At 40.2% G+C, this 25,189-nt stretch overlaps 1 protein-coding gene across 1 annotated transcript; it reads left to right on the top strand.

Moving 5' to 3' along the window:
* Window positions 1-1,891: 1,891 nt before the first annotated feature.
* Window positions 1,892-25,189, top strand: LOC117155346 (protein gooseberry). The gene is made up of 7 exons (XM_033331226.2): window positions 1,892-1,946; window positions 11,609-11,922; window positions 12,553-12,682; window positions 17,743-17,745; window positions 19,588-19,759; window positions 19,923-20,207; window positions 24,909-25,189. Exons 1-7 carry the CDS (start codon window positions 1,892-1,894, stop codon window positions 25,168-25,170), a joined length of 1,221 nt encoding a protein of 406 aa, XP_033187117.1. The 3' UTR covers window positions 25,171-25,189.

The raw sequence follows: 25,189 nt of genomic DNA on the forward strand, positions 1-25,189 counted from the left end.
TGAAATTTGTACTAGCCTTTGTATAATATAAAATATGTTTGAAGAGACTGAAAGAATTTATATCTTTGGTTACTTTTTACATCTGCTACGAATGTAATTAATTGAAGCTATTACGTTTGAAGATCACAAAAGAAGAACGTGATGGGATTGGAAACATTTTCTGTTTCTTAGAACAAAGCAATTCTGTAGTTCAAAACCCTTTTAACCGGTCTCATTTTGGCAACAAAATCTTACAAAAATAAATATAAATGCTTTAGTACCTAATGTTACCTATTTAAATATTTCTGTAGGTTATTCCGTGTAACATTTGATTTACTAAAAGTTTGGCACGAAAAAACAGGTTTATGCGTCGATTTAGGCTGTTTACATGTTTACGGTAAACGCAGCACAAATGATTGCTACGATTCGTGTTGTTCTATTTACCAAAAGGAAAACAAATCTAACCCCAATCTATATATTCAAAGAAAGAAAATAATTTGTCGCCCCTTCTAAATGGAAATATTCCCTTAAAGCATGGAAAATGAGTCGCGCTTGTTCGACGCGACACGAAGATGCATCATCGATGCCTAGGGTTTCGCGATTCAATTAAACGCACGATCACTCGTCAAATACAATTCATTTTAATTAACGACGCGAATCGAATCACAGGCACAGCAGCGACTATGACGTGTGCGAAATAGATTCCTCTGAACTTTACACGATCCCATTGATCGAATCACGCGACGCAGCTTCTACCAGGGTTACCAAGTTTCGCGATCAACCTTCTGATTTTGATAAACAGGGTCGCTGTCGCTACGAAAACGAACAAAACTTCCCAACGAAGATCAAATCCACCGAATGGAAGAAGAAGAGAAAATAAGAAATAAAATGAAAATGAAAATAAGAAATAAAGTTGGAGTATCCATACGTCCTATGAAAATTGTTCCTCGTTATCTACAGGTAGATATATTTTGTTCCTTATTTCACTAGCTCTTGCACACTATCATAGTATTATTCAAATCATACTCTCATTCCTCATATCTTAAACTAAACTACCTAAACTACCCAATAATCCCTCGTTCTTTCCTCACCGCTTATCGCATTAGAGTCTAAAGCTGTCTCGCAATGTACCCCAAATTTGATCATTCGAAGGTGGAGTTTCAAGATGTAGAAGCTTAGCTGATTCGTGTAACCCTGTGTTTTAGCACATTATCGAGAAACGATCGCGTTCGATTAAACGTCATTACATTTAGCTACCGATCCTACCTCCACCGGTCGGACATCGAAGGAGCGTGAAGGTACGCGTGGAGAGCAAGCCGAAGAGGCCTGCGCTCGCGAAGGAAAGGAGAAAGTCGGGCGGAGTCATGAAAGAGACCACCTCCACCTTCAGGAGGTCACCTTCGAGGTGACCAATGCACCGCTCGACTAGAGCCATCAAGGTGCTCTTGGACCCAGACGTTCCCACCTCGACAGGGCCCCTGAACGAAGGCGGAGCCTTCTTTGCCCTCGGTGTTACCTCGGCCTTTCTTTTCCTTTCTTTTATTCTCAGCCTCCTTTGCCGCCAGCCTCCGTACGAATCGGCAGCCGAACAGTTCGAGCCGAGACCCCGAAGCAAACAGGTCTCACGATCGTTTTACTCGCAACCGGCAAAACAGATCCGTTTCGGTCATCCTCGACAAGACAGATCGTTTCGCGACCAGGTTACTCCAATTCCTTTTTCTCTAGCTCGTCTTTTTTCCTGCCGTATCTTTATTGTAAGTTCCGTTCAAGTTGCGTGTGAAGTGATTGCAAGGGACAGTTGAGAAAGAATCGAAAGGAGAAACGGTATTTCGGTTACGTTTATTGATAACGTCTGGCGTTTTGTGGTGGCTTGGTGATCCAAGGACGGCTGAAGACGACCACGATTAGCTAGATGGCAGTCAGCACTCTGAACATGGCACCCTATTTCACTGGATATCCTTTTCAAGGTACGTGTGTTTGTTTGACGAGATGATCTCGCGTGTACGTTAATATTAGGCGGTAGAGAATTTTGTATCGAAGAAATTGGAGCAAGTAGAACGTGCAAAGATAAATAACGCGGGAGATTAAATCACTTTAGCAATAATTGTTCAAACAGACATACTGCAAATATATTACAGTTTTATGCAACACTATGAGTTCGTCGTTTTAACTGTTCTGGTGGTTCTAGTGTTAAAGAACGGTTTAGAGGTTTTGTGTTGGAGCAATACGATAGTCTGGAGAGAAATGTGTTTTCAAATCGTGGATAACTGAGATTTTGTTCCGAGTATTTCATTCTTTGTATTGATTAATTAATTAATTGATCGTTCTCGCGTCTCCATCGTCTCTATGTAATTGGCCTATGCGTTATTTCTTGGTTTTCTCAAAAAAATCCCAACGCGACGTTATTTATTATCTGTAATATCAATGATTATTTATTAAGTGTTATTTTAAAGAGATATTAGTATCCTTTCTTGTATAAATTTATTAATTTATTTGAAGAAAATTGGTAGAAGCATTCGTATTATGTACATTATGGGACGCCGTTTTCTATTGGATACCGTCGCTAAACACGAGCCACCGAAGATAGTCCGGCGTCAAGGAAAACAGAAGGAATTCTCCTCGTTAGAATTACATAAACTCCTCGTATTTACGATATATTTATTAAAATTAAATTACGATATTTATTATTCGATTCTACGTTACAACTTTGCGTATTGAACATATAGGAAGGATTAATATATCCAACTTCCTATGTTGTATATGCATCTTTAATCTTAAGACACTTGCTTTTTCATGGTTAAAGTTTACTTTAGAAGAGTTCGATATAAAATTTCAAATTCTAATGTCTATTTGTAAATTGATAAAAAGTTTCATAAATATTATTTACGAAGATTGAGTACAAATTATTTTGTTTACTGTTTTACATAGGTATTTGTAATTATTCACGTTGAGAATATTTATTATAGGTATTTCGTATTGATTAGCTATCTTTTTATTTATCATAAGTTGTCTATTATTAATCTTACACCTATTGGAAAAAGAATCGGTACAAAGGTTGGCATGTATAATACAAAAAGATGGTACATTGCGTCGTGAAATTTGTCAGCGACGAAACGTCGAACTTTTTTCAAAACATAGGTTGTCGAGTGTAACGTAAAAAAATATACGAATGAGTGTATTTAAAAAATCGGAAGTATCAAAATTCGATGAAAGAGAGCCGTCGCTTACCGTTATATTCGACACCATTCATCATTTTCAGTGCGTATGTATCTCGGATGGTCCGATGCGTAAAAACTTAATTTATATGATAACATAATAACGGTAGGGACGGATATCAAAAACACTTTATCACATAATGTATGAATTATGATTTCGTGTAATATCTGGCTTAATATTTTATAAATTTTAGACTCTATAACTTGCTCGATTTAATTTGAAATTATTCTTATACCCGTTGAACAATTTCGCGAAACTATTCTGTCGTTAATATCGTTGAGTTTGCAATTTTATTTCATATTAAAGTTTATAAAATTATAGTGTTCGATAACGTAATGTATGATGATAATACGTAGATGTTTCCAATCTTTTCAATTACATTCATGTTCACCTAACATTTTTCTATATCGTCTGCAGCAACATTTTCAAGTATCACCTTGCTGAAATTATTATTCTCAAAGCTTAAACTTCCATAGTAAACGCTTATTTCGATTCTCTTCTCAAATTGTCGTTACTCCCTCATCTTCGATTGATAATAACTCGCATATGAATTAATTAATTCGCGAATTCTAACGTTTGAACAAACTTAATAATAAATGGAATCATAGTCGAAATATCGTCTGGAGAGCGATTGTCACTGCAATCCGATGCAAATGAAGATTGCAGAAACGATATGCATCGAAACGAGGCTAAAGTTGACGTTTCGCATACCGACATATATCGACGTCGGTCTCCTCTTCGAGGCTGCTTCTCAAAGGGCAGATGGAACTTTTACAGCCGATGTTAATGGTTTTACGATGCGCTTCGAGTGAATTATTCCCCGCCCGTTAAACGCTTTTGCCTTTTTTTTTCCCTTCCACGCCTCGAGTGACCTTCTTCGGACGCATTTCATCTTCGAGTTACGCAAACCGTTTAATTCGGCCCCGCGAAAGCGTGAATTAATTCGGGCCAACGAAGTTTCGACCATTACCGATTCCCATCAGAAACGATGAAAGGTTTCGAATAAACGCGCGTGAAACAAGCGCACGCGCGTTTACGACTTTAATTCGCGGTCTCCATTATACAGGGTTGCTCAATTATCATTATGAGAAACAGAAAATTCTTGTATCTATTTTATTTTTATTTTAATGAGCATGGGCGGCTGAATTTGGGTCATTCTCAGGTGATTACGGCCAATTTTTTTACGTTTGACCATCGTTTCTTACAATGTTGAACGCTTTCTTCAGAGAAACGTAGAATTTTAATCTCATCGTTACAACGAAGTCTACTGTTACATATTTTACAACGAATTGTAATAAAATGTCTTTTATGGAGCAAGTTGCCTAGAATTAATCGACGGGTGCGCTGTAATCGTATTTCATAGAATATACTTTCGCTGTCTCGATTTTTTAAACAATTAATACAATGTCCCTAAATGATAAATAGAAGACAAAGGAATACGGGTATATTTGATTGCTCGGTTTGGAAACTGTGGATCGTTATACATTTATGAGAGAAAATGCAAAAATGTTCAGACTGCACGTAATATGTAAAGTATATATCAATTAGCATAACGCGGTCCAACTATTATTTTCAATTCCGAGGTCGACGACACGGTAAAAGCAACGTATTACATTTTATCGAGCGATGAGAAACCGAATCTTTAATTAAAAATACCCGGAACACGTTACTTTATATTTTTTTACAACATACTTTTCATTCCATCTAGCGTAACCTCAGAATGAAATATACAACACGATAAATCTTTATCTTACATACCAAACCTTATACGACGTGCTCTGACACATTCTTCAACACATAACTCAACCAGACTTTCTCCAGATCTTGCACAGACTGATCGTATTGTATCTTTAAATCCACGTCTATGTAAAAAATATACTTTATCATTTAAATCGTTGCTACAAAAATCGCACAAGTTATTTGCTTCTCCAGAAAATTCGTAGCATTTTCGGTAGACGTGTCATGCGGTGGGATTTGTATGGTCTATGGGATATCGGGCAAATAGGGAAATAATTAACGAGCGGATTAAACACGACGATTAAACAGTAATTAAACCTGAAATTTAACAGGAAAAGTTAATAGAAAAGCTTCTTCATCGAACAAACAAAGTCAAGCCCCTGTACCGACGTAGAAATATCAATTAAGCTTCATTCTATTAAATTCGTTCCAATACCCTCGCGTGCTTAAGTTAATTAATTTACTAGTTGCAGAAAATTCGTCCAATAATCAGAGGAATATTTAGTATTACGAACACTTGCAAACAAAGAACAGAAAAATTCTCAATTTAACTTTAAGCGAACCCGACAATCGTTAGATTTCAACTTTTCCGTACACGTGCAAACATTTAAAAACTAAATTGCATATCGTTTCCTACGATGTTTAAAAAATCTGCCTATCTAATTGTAACTTTTCAGTTTATGAAGAACCCTGCAACGGTACCTGTATCCAGAATAAGTTTCCGCGAGTGTTGAAATAACCGTGCGATCGTTTCCACTTTCGTACAGGTCATAAGAAAAAATACATCGGCCTCGCCAGAATAAGCACGAAATACACGCAGACCCATCGCGTTCGGGGTTAAACATCGTGCGTTCGGCGCCTTTTCTCGGTGAACGCGTATGCTACGTCTGGAAAGAAGTTCGGCTGTGAGGCAGGCCACGCTCGTGGGCGTCGGAACGTGAAAGAGTTAAAGTACGTAGCCAGAGCCGTGGGTACCTAATGTCTGATATCGGATAGGCCGCGGGCGACGGCACGTTGATTGAAGCCTTCGCAACTCGGAACTCACACCGAACGTTAAGTACATGCATCCTCTTGGTACATGCGGATACTCCCACTCAGGTACACGGCCACCTCTTCCTCCTCTTCTTCTGGGCTCTCAAATCGTTTCCCCTTGGCTTTTCATCGGGGCCGCCAGGCGAGCAGGCAACCAGCGATCGAGACACGTTCCCGTCCCGATTGTTTGCGCAATTCGTCATTTATCATGCGGTTACGAATGCTATTCGAAACGAACGGAATTGGTCATTGATTCTTGATCAACCGAGCTCGGAATGGTTAACGAGCGGTTTGTTTTGCCGGGTTTGGCCGCTCTGAAAAATCGCCCGGAACGCGCCGCGTTATGGATTTTAGGTTCGTTAGCTTCGTTAAAGTGCTGGCTCCGGCTGTTCTTATTGATTCGCTGTGATTTATTCCTCGTAGAGATACGTTCGATGAGCTGGCACGTGAATTTTAGTTACTTCATTCTTCGCCGGACTTTTCATTTTAATTTGATCGTTGTATTTCTAGATCGTCGTGTTTCTGTATACGTTCGTGTTTGTTGATCGACTTCCTTGTTCTGCTTTCTAGGGGTCAGTAACTTTTTTATAGATACGACAGCTATTTTATAAAATAATAAATATGTTACGATATACGATCGTTATTATATTTTCATGCGTGATTCTAACATTTTCAATACAGCGATAGGCAGCCGCAAATAACGTAGAACATGTAACGACGATTCTTTATCGTAGACGAGTGTTACATATTATTTTTCAATGTTTCTTATGTATATACATTTTTGTCGCGCTCCTTACGGCCTTGAAATATTTGTACCTTTGCTTTCGATCGTTCGAAGTTATACTTGCATCGAATAGAAATTGAATCTTTCCTTACTCGTGTTATAAATGTTACTAATAAGAGCAATCTAAAAATACTGTTAGAGAACGAATTAGAGGAGAAATAAATGTGTGAAATGTAGGATAACGAATTCAGGAGATACAATAAATATGTCAGAGTAATGGAGGAATAGTATTCTTCTTATGGATTGCCAATCTAAGCTGCAATTCTATAGTAAAGTAACGTTTAATAACATCGAAAAGAAAAATTCACGTTATTGATGATAGAAGGCGTAGTCTACTTCGTGCACACGAGATTTGATAAATTAAGTATACTTTATGGCCACTGCTAGTCAAATGATATCTAACAAATACCAACACCATTGAAACTCGATAGCCTTAGGGTAAATTTTAATCATGCGAGTTGCGTCGAGCGAATTCAAATCGGGGAAGCCCCTATCGCTTCATATCGGCACGATCATGGATATTAGCGTGATCGCCCACAATCAATTACCTGTTATCAATAATTCATGCTGGGAATTATTTTCTCCATCATACCGAACAGATCGGCCCCTTTTATCTTTTCTACAGGGTGGTCTTAGCTCCGCGACCAGATACAAAGTTCTCAAACATGTTAATGAGCGTCACACGTTTCTTGCTCTAGATCTAGATTATGCTTCAGCAAGTAGTTTCCATCGGAGGATCGAAATACGTTGAAAAACAAAGATAGAGAAGTTGCTCGTTCAAAGATGAACGAGGATATACTGACCGACCTGTTTACGATAATCCTATGACACTAGCATCACATCTTCGTAATACTACGTAACTTACGTCCATACTTTGAAAGATATGGTACTGCTTTTATAATAAATTTTATAATTTTATAATAAAAATTAATTGACACGAATGTTTCTTAATTGGCCATTACACATTAACAGTCACAAATCTAATCATCCTAAGCTGAATGAAAACATCCCAAAACTAATCCGATTGCAATTTCATTATCCGAAAAAGAGTCTTCTTGAAGCCCAACAGAGTCAACAATTTAAATTCTCTTTGACCCTCGATATTAACCCATAGACATATTCCTCTCTTCCTTATTTCTACCAATTACCACTCACCATCAACGAAGATACACCTTGCTTCCTTCCCACTAGCCAACATGTATACGCGCTGTTCTACTACTTGTAAAACGTTACTACTTCTTTTATTACTACTACTATCCCTTTACTACCCTATTACTATTATACGAAGATTTTCTACGTGTCCTCCCGTGTCCACATACAGTGAATATGCGTGTCCACCATATGGTCGATACCTTCGAATCACAAGACCGCGTGCTCCTTCATCAATTTCTGGCTACGTTCCAACTACGTGTATCCCTGAGCTTTTTAAACACCCTCGCATAATTCGTCCACGAAAAAGGTATATTACATCCCCGTAAAAAAGGTCGAAGAATTAAAGATTCGAAGATCGAGAAGACTTCCGACGAGACTAAAAAATTTCCAAGAATTACGTTCATCGAAATTTCCTCCTCTGTGTAACGACTATCAGATAGTAGCTTCCTTTAAATCCTCTCAACCACCACGTATATAGCGGATCACCGACCGCGAGTTATTCGAGTAGTCGGTCGCAACAAAGTTGCACTTACCATGCCAGTGTGCAACAAAGTTGCTCTTACCATGCCAGTGCGCAACTTGTAACCGTGTTTCGCTAATGGAGGACACATCGACCGGGTTATGCAGAAAATTTCACATATTGTCGCGCCAACGAAGTCCATGGGGACCCTGAAGAAGTGGCCACCCCGTGACCAGGTCCTTTCGCTCCGAGCCCGTTTTGGATCCCGCGCGACTCTCCTCGCGCGTACTGAGAGGAACGTGGGGCAAAGACGAAGACCGTGAAAAGAGAAAGAGCGAGTGAGATCGAGTCGGCGGCGGCGGTCGGCGCCTTTTGATCTTGCCTGTAATCCCGTCGGGCCCCGCGGCCTGACTGACGTCATGAGAGGTGTCCGAGGGCCGTGCGTACGCGACGATCCGCCTAAGAGCGCGGTGTGTGCGTTGCACGCGCTTGTGGATATGTCCTTACGCGCCTTACGGGCCATCGGGATCCCACCAAGTAGGAGGGAGGGGGATGTAAATCTCGCGGACTTGATGAATGACGAAACGGGACTACTTTGGCGGCACCAGAAAACGGCCGATGGAGACGATGGTGGGGTACATCTTTTTGAGTTATGCCGTGGTAATTAGCAGAAGTTTTCGTAGCAGGTGTTACGAAGGATTCGTGTAACGACAGGCCCATTACTACGATGATTATCAATTTTTAGCGAGTCGTTAGCCTCCACTATCTCTTTTTCTCTCGCTCTCTCTTCCGCTGATTGCCTATCTCTTCAGCATTCGAATTGCGGGCGGTTTCTTTATTTAGGACATTAATTGGGTCTTCTGCGTTTCTTTTCGACTACACGTGCAGTTTCTGTGCGTCGTTGTAACGTAACCCTTGCAGTGGGTGTCTTTTTAGGTGGTAGATAAAATTTCTTTTTTAGCGATTGTTGATCTAATTTGCTGGATTGATCTACGCTCTTGGTATGGTCAAATATCTCGTAACGAATTCTCAGATACAGAACAAATTTGCTACGTGTGATGAAAATACAAAAGATAATCCTGTTTCTGCCTCGATAAAATTCGAAGTCTAATTTAGTGAAGGGTACCTGCATGTTCTTGTTGATCGCGAAAACAGAAAATCTGAAGCGGGATAAAAATCATTTTTATTGGTTTGTCAGCTGTGTTACCTATTTTTTACGAATTACACCAACCGAAATAAGGGTACGTGGATGTAGGTGGAGCAAAAACCAGCGATTTCGAACCGTCGACTTGATCATTCGCAATCTTGTTCCTGAAATTGGAGGGGTGGATAGCGATAAAGTGTCAGCGGATGCGAGAGCATAGAGTTCAATGTTTCGTCTAACATTACTCTAAGAAATGAGACGTCATATACGAGAAGACTTACGAGAGCTCTCTCGTGAGAACACCCCCTCGAGCAACGTGTTTGAAACAATGGTTCTTTATCGCATCCAATTACCTGTGCGCGTCGTAAAGTTTATATCGCGGGTAGCACACCGTGCACTCTTGCGGTTCAGCGATATTTTTTTTTTATTTCGATGCAGATTTACAGCGAATGTACAAATTGACGGGATCGCGATAGAAATTAATTAAGTGTTACAGAAACCTAAATCTTCTACACGCGCTGATAATTTTATCTTTGCGTGCGGTAATCGATGGAGGATCTTCGGTTCGATAATTTTGAATCCGTAGGTTGTTCAAAATGAGATATGTGGGTGTTACTATTGTACGATGTTGAACGTTTTATTCTTTTCAAAATATCAGACGAGCACAACGTTGCGAACGGTTATTTACCTATCGCTTGTTTTACAACTGCTTTGATTTGTATATTACGAAACCAATGTGCAAAGAATACACAGAGAACACATTATTCTGCCCTTTTCATAATTTTAAAAATATCGCTTGTTCTAATATTAACATGTTGAAGATATTAAAATGTTGCTTGTTTTAATATCAATATTAATTGATTTCTATAAAACTTGATGAATCTAGAGCATCTTTTATCGATATTATATTCTGTAGACATAATATTTGCATATGCAAAACCATACGCATAGTGTATGAGGTACACGTTACTCTTCTCTTGCTTAGTCATGGATTTCTGTCTTACGTGCAGTTCTTTCTTCGTCGAGTTTCACGATGCGCTTAATAAAAGGACCGACAATAGCATCTCTTTCGAAGTTCCTCCTTCGAAGACTTTTTCAAAGGGTTGCCGCTCCTTCCTACTTACTTTTTCGCTTACATTTTGCTGCTCTCTTGCTTCACTTCGTTATTATAATTAGGCTCGTTAAAGTGGTTTCTAATTGCAAGTAATTAGCGTTTGAGTGGCATTTCGCGTGACACCGAAATTTCTGCACAACTTTTATAAAACCGAAAAATGTCCACTTTATACCAGCGCAGATTTAAGCTTTCGTATTGCATCGACTCTCGCTTTCAAATTGATTTAGAAGTATTTTTACACTGCATATACGGTTTGCATGAAATTGCGCGCGTGTTTCGATCACTGAAATTGAAATCAGCGTTGATGATGACTTTGGTGACTATCTGGACGTTTTATCGTGGTTGCTACTGTTGCAGGATTTAAACATTTTTTAAACAACTAAAATAGATGCTTGTATTATCCACAGAACTTTGGATTTTCTCGATCTTGATAAAAATTGCACGTTCCAGAAGAAAATCCCATAGAATTTAGTTTAATAACAGCGTTTAAAAAAGCTGTACACAAGTTGATTAAAAGACTTTCAGGAGACCAGGTCAACGCTATAAAATTAGAGCAGTTCAAGATGTTTCGTATCTGCAAATGTGTTGCACAATAGGAATTTCTTAAAATTGTGCTGACCTCGTGAAAAACCTAATTTAGGATCAACTAACGCGTTTCATTCCCATTGCATACTTAATTTATCGCATATTAACCCTTTCATCTCTAACGAACTACGAACTTTCTGCGACAGAGTACGCTTGTATAGACATCTTTCTATTCTCGGTGCTCAAACGAATTTAACGTTAAACCGAAAAGCGAAGGAAATATTCAGTAACGTGATACCAGTATCAAATGCGTACGTACATCCTCGGTTTGTAACAAGCGGTTCGTTTGAACGCCATATATGATTTCATAATCGTGACAGAGTTAACGCGTGTTCCATCCATGCCAGTTCTCACGCCAAGTATCAATGCAAGTATATTACGCATTTCCATCTTTCCTTTTTCCAGGACAAGGTCGTGTGAATCAACTCGGAGGTGTTTTTATCAATGGACGTCCACTGCCGAATCACATCCGCTTAAAAATCGTGGAAATGGCGGCAGCAGGTGTAAGACCATGCGTGATCTCCAGACAATTGAGAGTTTCTCATGGTTGCGTGTCGAAGATCTTGAATCGATATCAGGAAACAGGATCGATAAGGCCAGGTGTGATCGGCGGTAGCAAACCACGCGTCGCGACACCGGAAGTCGAGGCGAGAATCGAGGATATGAAGAGACAGAATCCTGGGATATTCACCTGGGAGATCCGCGAGAAATTGATAAAGGTCTGTTGATAATGTCTTTACGCTATTGATCGCTCCGTGCAAAAATGTTTATGGTCTATAAGACAATGTTTTTATAATTACGCGTCGTGGTTGTTAATTAAACGACGTCATTCCTCTTTTCCTGACGAATTACTTTAACGATTATTTATTAGAGACAGTTGATTGACATAAGCTACTACGTTTCAAATAAATCGGAATTTTGTTAGTTTATGAGGGGAAAATAATTAATTATAATTTCCTGTTTTGGTCTGGTAATTAAGAATTGGCACAAGAGTCGCTGTAGTAAGTAGATTGCTTGAATAGAATCCGATCGAACATTTTGCGATTGTGCGAGGTTTCAACGCAGCTTCAAACCCTTTACCACAATTCTAGCTGTACAGTGATTCAAAATATAAAACGAAAGTCTACATGTACTTTATTTATACAATTTCTAATATATCACGTTTCTCGTCGTATATCATCTACCGTTGAAAGATTTCACAGTAAATTCTTGAAGAATATTCAAAGCCATTATGCGATCGTACATTCGGTTAAATATTCAGAATACATGATGGAGGACGTAAAAGGGAAGAAAATGAAGTTTGATTAATTTCCATTAGTATACTAACTGGTCCAACGTGGTTCTGCCAGCAGGATGGTATCTGTGACAAAGCGTCAGCGCCGTCAGTTTCCAGTATCTCGAGACTTCTTCGTGGCCCCACGAATCAGACTCGTCCTGGAGATGATCCTCGAAGAAATCATTCCATTGACGGAATACTCGGTGAGACCATTTCTTTCTTTAAGATCATCGTCGTGTAATTCGATATTTAAAAAAGAAAAAACCACCTGTACATGGAAATCGATAGAGATGTACGACGCGTGTAAATTTGCGAACATTGTCGCTGTTTTAACATCGCGTAAACAATTAGGCCAGCGTAAATGAAACGCTCGAGGTAATCGACCGATAAACGTAATTACAGCGTACGGCTGCGTTAATTGAGTTAAGGTACCGTAGCGATAAATACCGCGTACATTTTGTACCGGCTGAAAAAAAGCTGTAGTTCGTGGTATTACGACGATCCTTGTAACAAATTACGTTATCTCAATGGCGAGAAAAATTTCATCTCCTTCGGCTCCTTTTTTAATAGCGACGCTACTACTATATTTTCAGAATTTATTCCTTCTTGAAATTATATATAGAAGCAATCTATGGTTTATAGTTAGCGTATCAGGCTTAATCCTCGTGTATCTACAACACTCGTACTAATAAGTAAAAATTTCTTCTGTTAGATCGTTGATGAGAGACTTATAGAGTTTATTTTTTTCAATTAACGAGTCGTATTATCCTGACGATATAACGATCGTCTCTTTTCATGATCTATTACTACAGTAAAAGATACTCGGATCCCATATAAAATAACTCTGAAAGATATTACTAATTATAGATCATCCGTATTGGCACGAAAGGCCATTACAATTATCCCCGAGAATATACGTATCTCTATATTCAAACAACCATAATGGATCGTATACGAGCAGTCGATACACTATTGAAACTTCTTGTGTCTTTCTGTTACTGTATCCACTTTCTACCGTATTTGTCTGCATACACACAGCTCGAATCTGCTGCAGCTATGGAGATAACACTTTTTGACAATTCGGAAACGAAGAGACCGCGCGATTATACAGGAAATATAATCAAACGAAATTTTGCCTACAAACAACGAAAGAAGTATATAAAAGAGAAAAGGTATATTCGAAGAAAGGAGCACAATTTGACAAATTTTGTTTAGAAAAAGCTACAACATAGCGGAAGGACGGCTCGATTAAAGATCAAGTAGAAGCAAATAAAATTTTGATAAATGTACGCGTCAGAAGCAAAGAGGGTACAGTGTAAAATAGAAAAGGAATATTAAAAAAAAAAAAGTAGCAGAATTTGACAAACATTGTTCAGAAAAAATATCGACGGAGATATAAAAATATCTGCGAGAGTAAAACTCGACCGACCTTCTCTTCCACAAAATCAGCAACGTTTCTTTAAATAAATCTATTCATCGGGAGACTTTTGCTCGCTCGAAGGACTGAATAGTTTCGAGGGCAAGAGGAGATTAACGGGAATATAGGTCCGGCCGGCGGACGTAAAGGGAGTTCCTTTCTTTTTTATTTATTGGTGGCGGTGAAGCTCGCGAAGAAATATTAGGCGTCCCGTGGTGCGTAGATGTGTCGAGTTTATTACCTTGTCGGGAAGATTTAGTTTTGATTAGATGTACGCCGGGGAATTGCAGCCCGATGTAAGAACGGCTGGATGGCCTACCTGTTGATCGGTTTGCACCGCGCCGCGCACAAATCTTCATTTCGTCCTCGGTCAAATTACGTTGTACCGGCTGGCTCGAGAATCCGGAATGCGTTATAAGGCGTTTTCTAAGTGAAATGTTGCATGATTTAGTAAAGTTTGTATTCCCACGATCATATCCTCCGTAGAAGAAAATAGCATTGCTATACCAGCGAACTACAATTGCACTTCCTTCTCAGGCAATAATCTCTCTGCGTATACTTAATCACGTGAATCGATTCTTCTCATTTTACTACGGATATAAACGGCGTTGCTTGGGAAATGTTTGAGAAAATTAGTTTGTTGCGGCTAATGATCGTCTTAAGTAAGATTTTTTCTTTTTTTTTTTTTTTGACGACAGGCGAAAGGGTTGGAAGGGTGTATTTTAGCTTACGATATCCTTTTTCTTACTTTTGTACGGAATAACTATACTTTTCCCTCGGTAGTTTGTGCATATACGTTTTTCTCCGTGTTTCGGTAACACTTGCGAATTTATTTAAAAACAATAAAAATTAAAGGTTGTAAAACGTTGAACAGGCTTACTTGAAAAGCAACTTTGCAATGGCTTCGTGATTCCAGTTATTCTTCTTGTTTTCGACATAAGAAATTCGACGATTGTTCATTGGAACGAGTTTAGCTATTGGTAGTGTTAGAACGAGAGAAAGGTGGATAATTAGACAAAATGAAATGAAACACTTTGAAGTTGGATTTTTTAATAGATTTTCTTTAACATTTAAAATAATGATTTAATAAATGATAGAATTCATGTATTATATGTATTATTCGTGTATTATAGGCTTACATCGATATTACGAAGCATAAAAATGTAATTAATTAACCGCTATGGCGGATGATACGATATAAAATTGAAATAAAAGACTGGAGTATCGTATCCATCGCCATGTTGACGTGCAGTCGACGTAATGTCAGGAAGGATAAAGAATCTCTTTGAATACTCTCCCCATTGGATGTAAAATCTTTATGGATCTTTTCATTCCTGCTTTCGCGCGACGTAAGGGCAATGAGGTCTTTTGAAACATTCAATCGCGGTTGTGGGTTTTTCGGAGATTTGTATAGAAAGAAAAATAGATATGCATATATGAAATGAAAAATAATAAGAAGTAACGTTACGTAAGTTAGGATTTTAACGCTGCTGGCTGTGATAAATGAAAGGAATTAAAATTATTCTATCAGATTACACTCTTCTATACGCATACTTGTAACGCAGTAAATTTGCAAGAATTAGAAGCCCTGTAAATTACGATAATAATTTTCTACAAATGAAATATATTCTCACGACTAATTTTCTAATTGTCTTCTAATAAACGAGCTTCCCTTAACTGAAACGAACAACGTCGAATTTAGTCATCGCGCCATAAATAACTTTTTTATTAAAGTTACAAAAATGAAAAATGTCTGCCTCGATACATCGATACTAATTAACTTTATACCCACTTTTACGCCCACCCAAGGTCCTAATTTTTGACTTGCTCTCTATTCCTATGTTGATATATGAAATTACAAGTGCTATTATAAAGTAGCAATAATATCTACCCCGTTTAATTCCACGTAGCGCTTACGTTCGAACACTCGGCTGAGCATTCTCATCCTCGTTAAAAATTAAACGGCCAGTTAGTACAAAACGGAAAGCTAGAAAGCAGCACGAAGGCAAAAAATAGTGGGCAGAAGAAGAGGTTAAGGGAAGAAGAAGAGGCAGAAGGTCGGTGAGAGCCAGAGCAGAGAAAGAGAGGACACGGAGAGGAAAAGGTAGAGCGTGTACACACGCGGCGTGTGGTCTCTCGTGCTCCGTATCCGGCTGCCTCTAATCTTACAAACCGCCAACACCAGAGCGAGCCTGCCGTTTTCTTCGAGGAACAACAGGGTCCGACTCTATTGATTTAGATGTTCCGCTGATCTAAAGTGGTAGTCAAGCGAAACTGTCAGGGATAATGATAATAACTGTCTGCTTCCCCCGACAGTAATTGTTTACACGGTTTTGGACGATTAACCCTTTGCGGTTCTCTGTTTGACTTTATACTGTCGATATTCATCATGCCCTTTGTAGTGTAACGATATCGTTTCGTCGAGTTCAACGAATCTTCGTTACGTTTAACGAAACGCGAGTAAAACTTGATAACGTACATTAATTCCAGATCTTGGATTTATTATTTTATATTTTTTCTTTACTCTATGTTTACAAATCTTTTAAATGTACAACTTTGATGTTGTACATGTAACGAGTCAGACTATTCGATTATTTTATTATTTCGTTTATTATTACGTTTATCGCTGTACGTTGGGAGAAAACATCGAGAAGAAGCCAAAAAGCATCTTTTTCTCACCGAGAAGAATTTAAAGCTGAAAAAGTAATATCCTTCGCGACACTGTGCAAAGAGTTACACGATTTTATTCAAAGAAGTGTATTCAAAACGTAGCGTCGTTGCGTTAAACGAATGAAAAAATCATGCTGTTTAAGTAAACAACGAACGATCAAGATATTTTTCGTTATTTGTTGAAACAAACCACGGTATAAGCGAGCGTTGACTGGCCGTGGAAAGCGTGAAGGCTTGGAGAAGTGGTTAGATGTTCTGCTCAAACCGTCACGAGGATTTACGGCTGCGGCGAGGTCTTTAATCTCGAAGAAACCGCCGTACACTTCGCGGCGTTCAACTTCATGAATTCGAGAGCTGACGTTCGCGCAGGTGCTATTGATTTAGACGTTCGTTCCCGTCGATCGATCGACTTAATTCAGGAATCGACGCATAAATTGCCGTGTCTGAGTCGAAAGGGGAAGAAAATGTAAAAAAAACTTTTGCACGGACGCGAACGAAACTGCGATCACGATTTAATTCGCCTATCACTTTAACGAAATGCAGAAAAAATATTCTTTCGTATAATTTTTTTAAACATTAATCTTCGAAGGTTCGCAAACTCCGATCTCAACTTAAACGTGCGCGTCTAATCAAACTTGAGACACTGTAGCTTCGTTAGTTTAGGGAACTGGAACAGGAAAGTTTCTAAGGAATATTTCGAACGAGGATCTTCCTTTCGACAGACATTTTTAAAATCGAACAATTATAAGAGTGAAAAAACTCTTCTCTTTGGAAGATCGATTTTATTTAATCCGTGTAAATGCGCGTAGCCTCTTGACTCTTTCCAGCACAAGAGACCGAAGAAAGTCTTAATTCTACGAAAATAGTTATATAACAATTCTTTGTTATTTAAGCGATGCATTCGATCTTCTCGAAAATTAAAAAACGACGTATTTGGTATTTTTTAAGAAAATACTTACGGAGAGTAGGTTGCTGGATTGCGATACTTTCGATGTATTGCCACGATAATCTAAAGGAAATTGGGCAAAAATGAGCAGTTCCAATCTCTCTGTTACAAAGTGCAGTATCATTAGTCATGAATAACTGACATTAATAGATATACAGCGTCTCGTACGCTTCAGCATTTGGAATGTAATTACAGAACAATTGGTAACGATTAGAAAGGGTGGATCGTAGCTGGTGATGAATACAATTGGGAACAGAGTGATTCTGTGTGAAAAAATAAGTCGAAAATATGCAATAAAATTCTTTCGTACGACGCTTCGTTTCTGAGAAAATCGAGTTTGAAAATTTGCCAAGTATACTTAAACCTGGCTAAGTACCAAGACTAGGTACGAGAAAACAATCGGCAGGGCGTTATTATTCGTGCGAAAATAAGTCGTAAATGTAAAATAAGATTTTTCGTTCAAGGCCTCATTTTCAAGCCTCATATTCCACGCTTTTTACTTATTTTCACGTGTAATTTAACTCCTGTCGATTACTCTTGTTCAGTTCAGCCAGTTTTACGTCTACTTGTCATATCATGGAACTCGTTTTTCTCGGAAATGGGGCGTCGTGCGAACAAATTTTACCGTATGTTTCCTTATTTTATCTGATGGAATATTCTATCCAATTGTGCCACTTTTTACACCTACCACTCTGCATGTCTCTTTATCTGACACCTGTTATCTCAATGTATTGAGTAGGCAACTAAGTGATTGCGGATTTTCTCATTACCACCTAATGACAAAACCCGCAATCACTTAGTTGCCAAGCGAATAAATCGACAAGAATCCACTGACCCTACGCAATTGTTGAATACAATCAAACTTGCGTTTACAACGTGTTCAAGCTGACGGCACAACCGTTCGTCTCGCAACATTTCCAAGATAGAGATTAGAAACAATAGCGGCGATACTCGAAAGGGTTAAACGAAAGGCTGCAGAGAACGAAAGGCAGAAACGTTAGAAGAGGCGCGCAATTACGTTGTCGTAAAACTCGACGTCGATTGGAGAGACGAAAGAGTTTCCGGTACGGAGCCTCGCGAGGGCAGACGAAAGGAAGTATCTCGTGGACGTTGGACAGGCTTTCGTTTAGCTCGGGTGGGACGGGACATGTCAAAGAACTTAATTTCTTCGCGGCGGACCCTAATTTCTCCGGTGTTTTAGTTTAGTATAGGTTCGGCTGGCACGGCTGTAATCAGGAGGGTCTTAATGGTGGGTTGCCGAGTCCGGCGTGTGAACTGTGGGCGTGAACGACTCGCTTCCTATCTTCGGTATCTGACGTGCAGCACGTGCTGGACTGGGAGACCTTCTTGCCGCTATTAAGAAGCGTGCTCCGTAACATCTCGCCGGGATCTCTTGGACCTTTAGCATCGATTCCTTTCGTCGATAAGAGCGCGGCTTCGTCCGCCGCGTTCCCTGGAATTTTCAATTCCTCATCTTTCGCGTGCCAAGCAGCAGAAAACGCCGCTTTTCATAATTAATTTCATCACGCCTGCGTATACGTATCGTGATTGAGAGAAATCTTTCGATCGTTCGTGATAACACACGCAAACGACTTTTTCCTTCTATCTCCTCATTCGTTGATTGCTTAAAAATAGGAGATTCGTTTTTTAGTATCTTTATGCTGTTGGATACCAGGAATGATCTTTTCTAAGATAATTTGATATTGCACAAAGCGTTTGGTCGGTGACAAGATTTTCCTCGCGATTGTAGGATGAAAAATAGGTTGAGAGTAATAATTCAGCCCTGCGTAGGATTTCGTCGAAATTATTGGAGGAAAGATTCTTTACATATCGTTCGAGCTTACATTACGTGTCTAGCTGACACGATCGGAACCATAGTTTTGTATAATGTACTATGGTCATTGAAAATTGACTTCTTACTCCGGTTCAGGTGCAACAATGATACAATTGCAGTTTTAATAGTATTTGTTCAACTAAGTTACGACGAACGAGAAGAAAATAGTTTGATACGAAGGAAAGATCGACATTATTCTCGTATCGTTAATTAATATTTTTATTTTACATTCTGACTTTAGGAGGCAGCAGTGGCGATGACTCGGACACAGAGAGCGAGCCAGGAATCGCCTTGAAGAGGAAGCAACGTAGAAGCAGGACCACGTTCACTGGTGAACAACTGGAGCAACTTGAAGCTGCTTTCCATCGGACACAGTATCCCGACGTGTATACCAGAGAAGAGTTGGCACAAAAGTACGTGGAATTTTTATCTTTCTATATAAATGTTACTCTGTGTTCTTATTGGTTTATACAAAATCCAATCACCGATTCAAATTGTTACGATTAAACGAGCAGAATCGTGATAGTTTCTACACGAAACGATCGACTCAAAATCTCTTTCTCGGTTTCGTTGCAGAACAAATTTGACTGAAGCACGCGTGCAAGTATGGTTCAGTAACAGACGAGCCAGACTTCGCAAGCAGTTGAACAGTCAACAGTTGAACGCCTTCAACACAATGAGCTTGCAATCGTTTCAAACTCAACATTACGGTAGCAGTGCTGAAAGTTATCAGAGCTATGGCCAAGCATCGGTAGCTGCAGCCGCAGCAACCACGGCTGGTTATCCTCAACATTACAACTATAGCGAGAATTACTACGCTGCTCAGCAACAATGGCCAAGACCGACTGCCGAGAATTACGGGTGAGTTACTATTTATCGAAGACTTTTATTAAACAAGACGATAAAACGTAGGAGCCAGTGAATGATAAACGTTGGAACCGATAGAATGTGATAGAATTCATTGCCTGTCAGGAACACGAAATACAAAGTCAAACGAGATAGCAAACAGAGGCGATGATTTTAACGTTAAACATTTTCTAAACTATCGTTTGCTCAGAGAACTTTCGTTTTCCAAGTTCCACCATCCCGTTAAGCTTCGATGCTTCTTTTTAAACGTATCTTCTCTTCTCTCTTCTCGTAAGAATTCCGCAAAACGAGCGGATCTATTTTTGACAACTGTGTCTCGTTTCCACTGCCAGAAGAAAGTTTTCCATTTGTGATTCTTCGCGCTTCGAACATAATCGTAAGTGGGAAAAATATTAATTCGGTGGAGCTTAAAAGTCAGAGAAGGACCCCCCACGAGGTCCACTGTCGAAGCAAAGTGCACGTTGTCGGGGTAGAGATACATTATCCCGGGCGTTTAAAGCGGGCAAGCCTTACGGAGGGGAAAGCTTTAGTAGAAAAAAGGAAAGAAATGCGGGAGATACTCGGTGAGGAGAAAGAGCGAAGGCAGCCTGTGCTCACAGGGTGTTTCGAACAATTAATTCAGCCATTGTGGCGTAATAACAGGTTGGCGAAATGCTCGCCTGCTGCAGCGTGCTGTTACACGCCGAGTGCAGAGGCCAATTCGCTGCAGCGCAGACCGCAAACGACGAAAGTCCCTAGGAGAAAGACGAACGAAACAGCGAACCGGAGAGCGTAGCGAGAAGTTGAAAACGGAATCTGAGAATCTGAAACTGGAGAAAAGGAAGAGGAAGGGTTAAATCCGCGACAACCTTTCTACTATACGTGCGTGCACGTCATGTGCAATCTACTGGTCGAAAATTTGTCACTTATTCGACAAGAGAACAAATATCGAATCAAATGTTTGAAGTCGGTATGTAGTTATACAGCGAAAAGATTAGATTTCATCGATGGATTAATCGTTGACAAAATACATATCGTTCCTTCCTTATCCTTACATTCATCTCTTTTCAAATTTCCCTATCTTTCTCCCTATCTTTCTTCCTCTTTATACGGTTTCGAGTGTTCAGTCATCGTTTCATAAGAATCTGCGTAACATTACAGTTCTTAAACTGGAATATTTTACCATATATTGAAAAATGGAGATATATCAGATAAGATACTTCAATGAAAGAATCAGGTGTCTGAGAAGACGAAATATTACGATGCCCATGGTGTATTAAAGTAGCGCCCAACTTTAACGAAACGAATCGATGAACGATGATTACTATTTGCAAATTTAAAATACAAACGCGACGATACACGATTCGCTTGATCTCCATCGAAGCTACCAAAGACAGGAAATAACAGCGAACTACGCTACTGGCCGATTTGCTTTGAAAGTCATGAATATTAAAGACGATTCGAAACTGTGGACCAGCGTAACGTACCACGCGAATAGCTAAAAACAGACGACGAAGAAATGACGAGCGTCGAACTGTTTCGAACCGTACGAATCTCTGGGCGATGGAATCCCTGAAGAGGAGAATCGGCCGAACGAGCGGGGAAAAGCAAAGAAAATAAAGAGAAAGCGACGCGCGGTGGATGAAACAGGTGAGACGAAAGACTCCCCGAGGAGGAAAAGAGAAGAATGAGAAGAAGGCAGACGAAGGAGAGAAAGAGAGTTGTTGGCTCGGCACGGCGAAGCAGCCGGGACCCCACCGACACGTTTTCTGTGTGGTCCTCAATTATGTTGCTTCTTCGGCCCCCGTAATGAAACGCTACCGGCTAATAATCCAACGCGGGTCTTGATCTTCGCCGATGATCCAGCTTTAACCGGGGGACTTCGTGGCCTCTGCTTCACCCCGGAAGCGGTTCGACCTCGACTGCCACGATTTTCGGGTCTGCCTCTACGAAATTCCACCGACACCGTAGACATTACCGCGGACCATTTTTCATTCGTTTTATCGGCCTCGTGGTAGCCGCGCGATCGCGGAAATCACATCGGGCAGAAGATTACGCCACGCGATTCGATTCAGCTGAATATCATCGTCGTTTGAATTTCGCGGCGCACCGCTTTCAAGGTGCACGCGTTTTATGGATATCCATTTGCGTTTATACAGGCGATAATCATCGTGCCAGCCGTTCTCTCCGTTGTTATTAAAAACGAACGCCAAGCATCGGAAATATAATGAAGTAGCGTTTTGCCTTTGGTTAATTGACTTTGCCGGAGAAGGACAGCAGGCATTTTATGCGACAGTAGCACGTATGCGTCGTTCCGATGAAATTTCACAGGGAATTGGGATGTTTGAGGAGCAAAACGACGCCGAAGCACGAGAGGAATATTAATGGTTCAAAATACAGGAAGCTTTGGAGCGGCCAAAACAAAGGGAATTATATTAAACGCTAACGCGATTGTTAGAGCAGTCAGAGATATTTCCAATTTCATGTTCTATATTTTGAAATTTGCTTTCGTTGGATATTGCACCTATATCGCTGCTGAATCATTCCAAATTACTTTCGAAGTCTCTAGTCATGTTCCGTCTCTGGTGCAGAAACGTCAAGGAATAATTACACTCGTGTAGTCTTTCGATTTTTCATATAAATAGGTGAAAATTAATTTTTCCTAGATATTTATTATCTTGATACACGCCAGTGATCTAATTATAAGAAGACTGTAGTTCTACGTAACAAGATTATACTTGAAACATACAGCGTAAAGTAAGTGGAATTCGCTGTTCTTGTTAGAACGACACCATCGACTTTCCTCGCTATCTGCGATCGAACAACAGAAACCTACGCTCGGATAAAGATATTCGAAGTTGGTTTAATCGAGCATTGGTAAGATATCTCCCCGGTAAAGAACCCTCGTGTGAAGGAAATGTCAGGATGTTTCACCGAACGTGCAAAAATTTCAAACCAGCCCATCTGTAAACGCCTTTTGCCAAACGAATTCTCCAGCCGCTCGCCTCTGCCTTAATTTCAGCGAGCGTCGATTGTAAATTATTCGTTGCAGCTAAAGTTCGCTGGAATTCATTAACAATTCCATAGAGCTGAATATGATTTGTAGCGTTGGTTGGCTAGAGGGAAATAGATTCGTAGAGCACGCGGGGACGGTCGATAAATCGTGCAGCTTCCGCTGTACCGTTTCCCAGAAGGAATTAAGGTGCAAGGACGAAGAGGACGAGAAAGGGTGGACGAGAATACGACGAAGGAAAAAGGCGCGCGGATAAAGGAAGAAGAAAGGAGAGAGAGGAATTAAATGGTTCCAGCATCGGCACGCTTTAGGGTCCTTAACCGTGCTGCTGTGCCGAAACGGTCAAAAGGGCCGCTACTCCGTTTTGAAATCGGTTGTTGGCAGCCTCGACACGCCCTAAACGATTCGTACTCGTACGTGTGCGAGCGTGAAGCTCGCTGCCTTGCCCCGGTATCGGTTTGCAAACGAGCAGCGAGCTTTGATTGCACGGCGAAACGAGGGAGAAGTTGGCCGGCGGTTACTTTGAGACTCGCGAGAAACGAAAAGAGAATTTCATCGGGAGGTTATGCGCAGGCGAAACTGCCCCGCAGTTTTAATACTTTGATACCGTCGCGCCTGCGTTCGCCAGGAACGCCGCGTCGTCGACCTGCTTTACATTCAGCGCAACATGCGTATGAATTTCGCTGCCTTCTGCGTTCCCCATCTCTCGCGATCATCTCATCCGCGGATACTCACGATGCACGTAGATCTGCGCTTTATAGGCCGTGATTCCTTTAATACGCCACCGATGACTCTCTAAGATTGGACGAGAGATTCTTTCTTTTTGTCGTATCGATCAGAGTGTCAGGTAATCAGCAGATGCTGCGAAGGAGTTTCGTTTTCAGGGCAAATTGGAATGCTTGAGGTTTAGAGAAATTAAACGTGTACAGATAATCCTTCCGTAATATAAACTGCGCATAGTTGGGGCAACTAACATGTTCCGTTCGTTTCTCCTTCGAACCGTAGATGTAAGATCGGATCATAGGTGGTCCTATTAATTTGTTTGTTAATTAATCTCGTAGAAAACGTGGTACTTATCGAAGAAACGAAAAATTGGTTTATACGTTCGTGCGAGATAACGATTCGAAATACGCAGAAAATGTCTATGAAAGATGCAGAATCGCAGAAAGTAGATTAACAATTGCAACGTTTAGGATTCTTCGATTGAAACTTCATCGAGGAAGCTTCACAAAATGCAATTCTGGTTTGCAGAGATATTTGAACGAAATAATAAATTCTTCGCTATCGATCGCTGAAATCGAACATTTATTCGTATAGAAACTTCTTTCATACAACGACGTATAGTTTTAATTACCAAGATCGATATTATGTCAGGAATCAAACAAATTTGTATCGCTATGTAGTTAGTTACACTTCCCTTTATTTTTTCCTTCAAGAGTAGCTGATGATCGCACCAGAGAAGTTTATTATATGACGTACATAATACCAGGGTACAAGTTGATTACACGTATACCTAACATAAACGATTTTTCAACTAAATAACTTCAGCAGCGCTACACTCACGCAGTCGCACATAAATTTCCCTTCTCTGATGTAACAGAAGTCGGAGACTGTAATTACGACGATTAACTCTGCCTCTCCTTATCCTTGAACAAACCCGAGAAAACATCCATTGCAGAGCTCCGTTTCTTTTTTCGTTGCAGATTGTTCAACGCCTCTCACTACGGTAGCAGCAATCTGGCCTCTAATCTCACTACCAGCAATTTGAATCTAGGTAGCCTGAGCGGCAGTGTCAGCCCTACAGCGTCCAATATGAGCGCGTGCATGGTCCAGGGTGCGTCTTCAGGGGTGCCAACCCCGGCAGGGATAAACCATCACGTAACACCCCACAGCCCCAGCGAGGCGAAGAGCGGCTACCCTTATCTGGGTGGAATCGAGTCGCAGGTCTGTGGCAGAGTTCACTGAACCGCGGTAAACAGTTCAA

The sequence above is a fragment of the Bombus vancouverensis genome, chromosome 12 (assembly GCF_051014615.1).
Source record: "Bombus vancouverensis nearcticus chromosome 12, iyBomVanc1_principal, whole genome shotgun sequence".
In the NCBI taxonomy this organism is placed as follows: domain Eukaryota; kingdom Metazoa; phylum Arthropoda; class Insecta; order Hymenoptera; family Apidae; genus Bombus; species Bombus vancouverensis.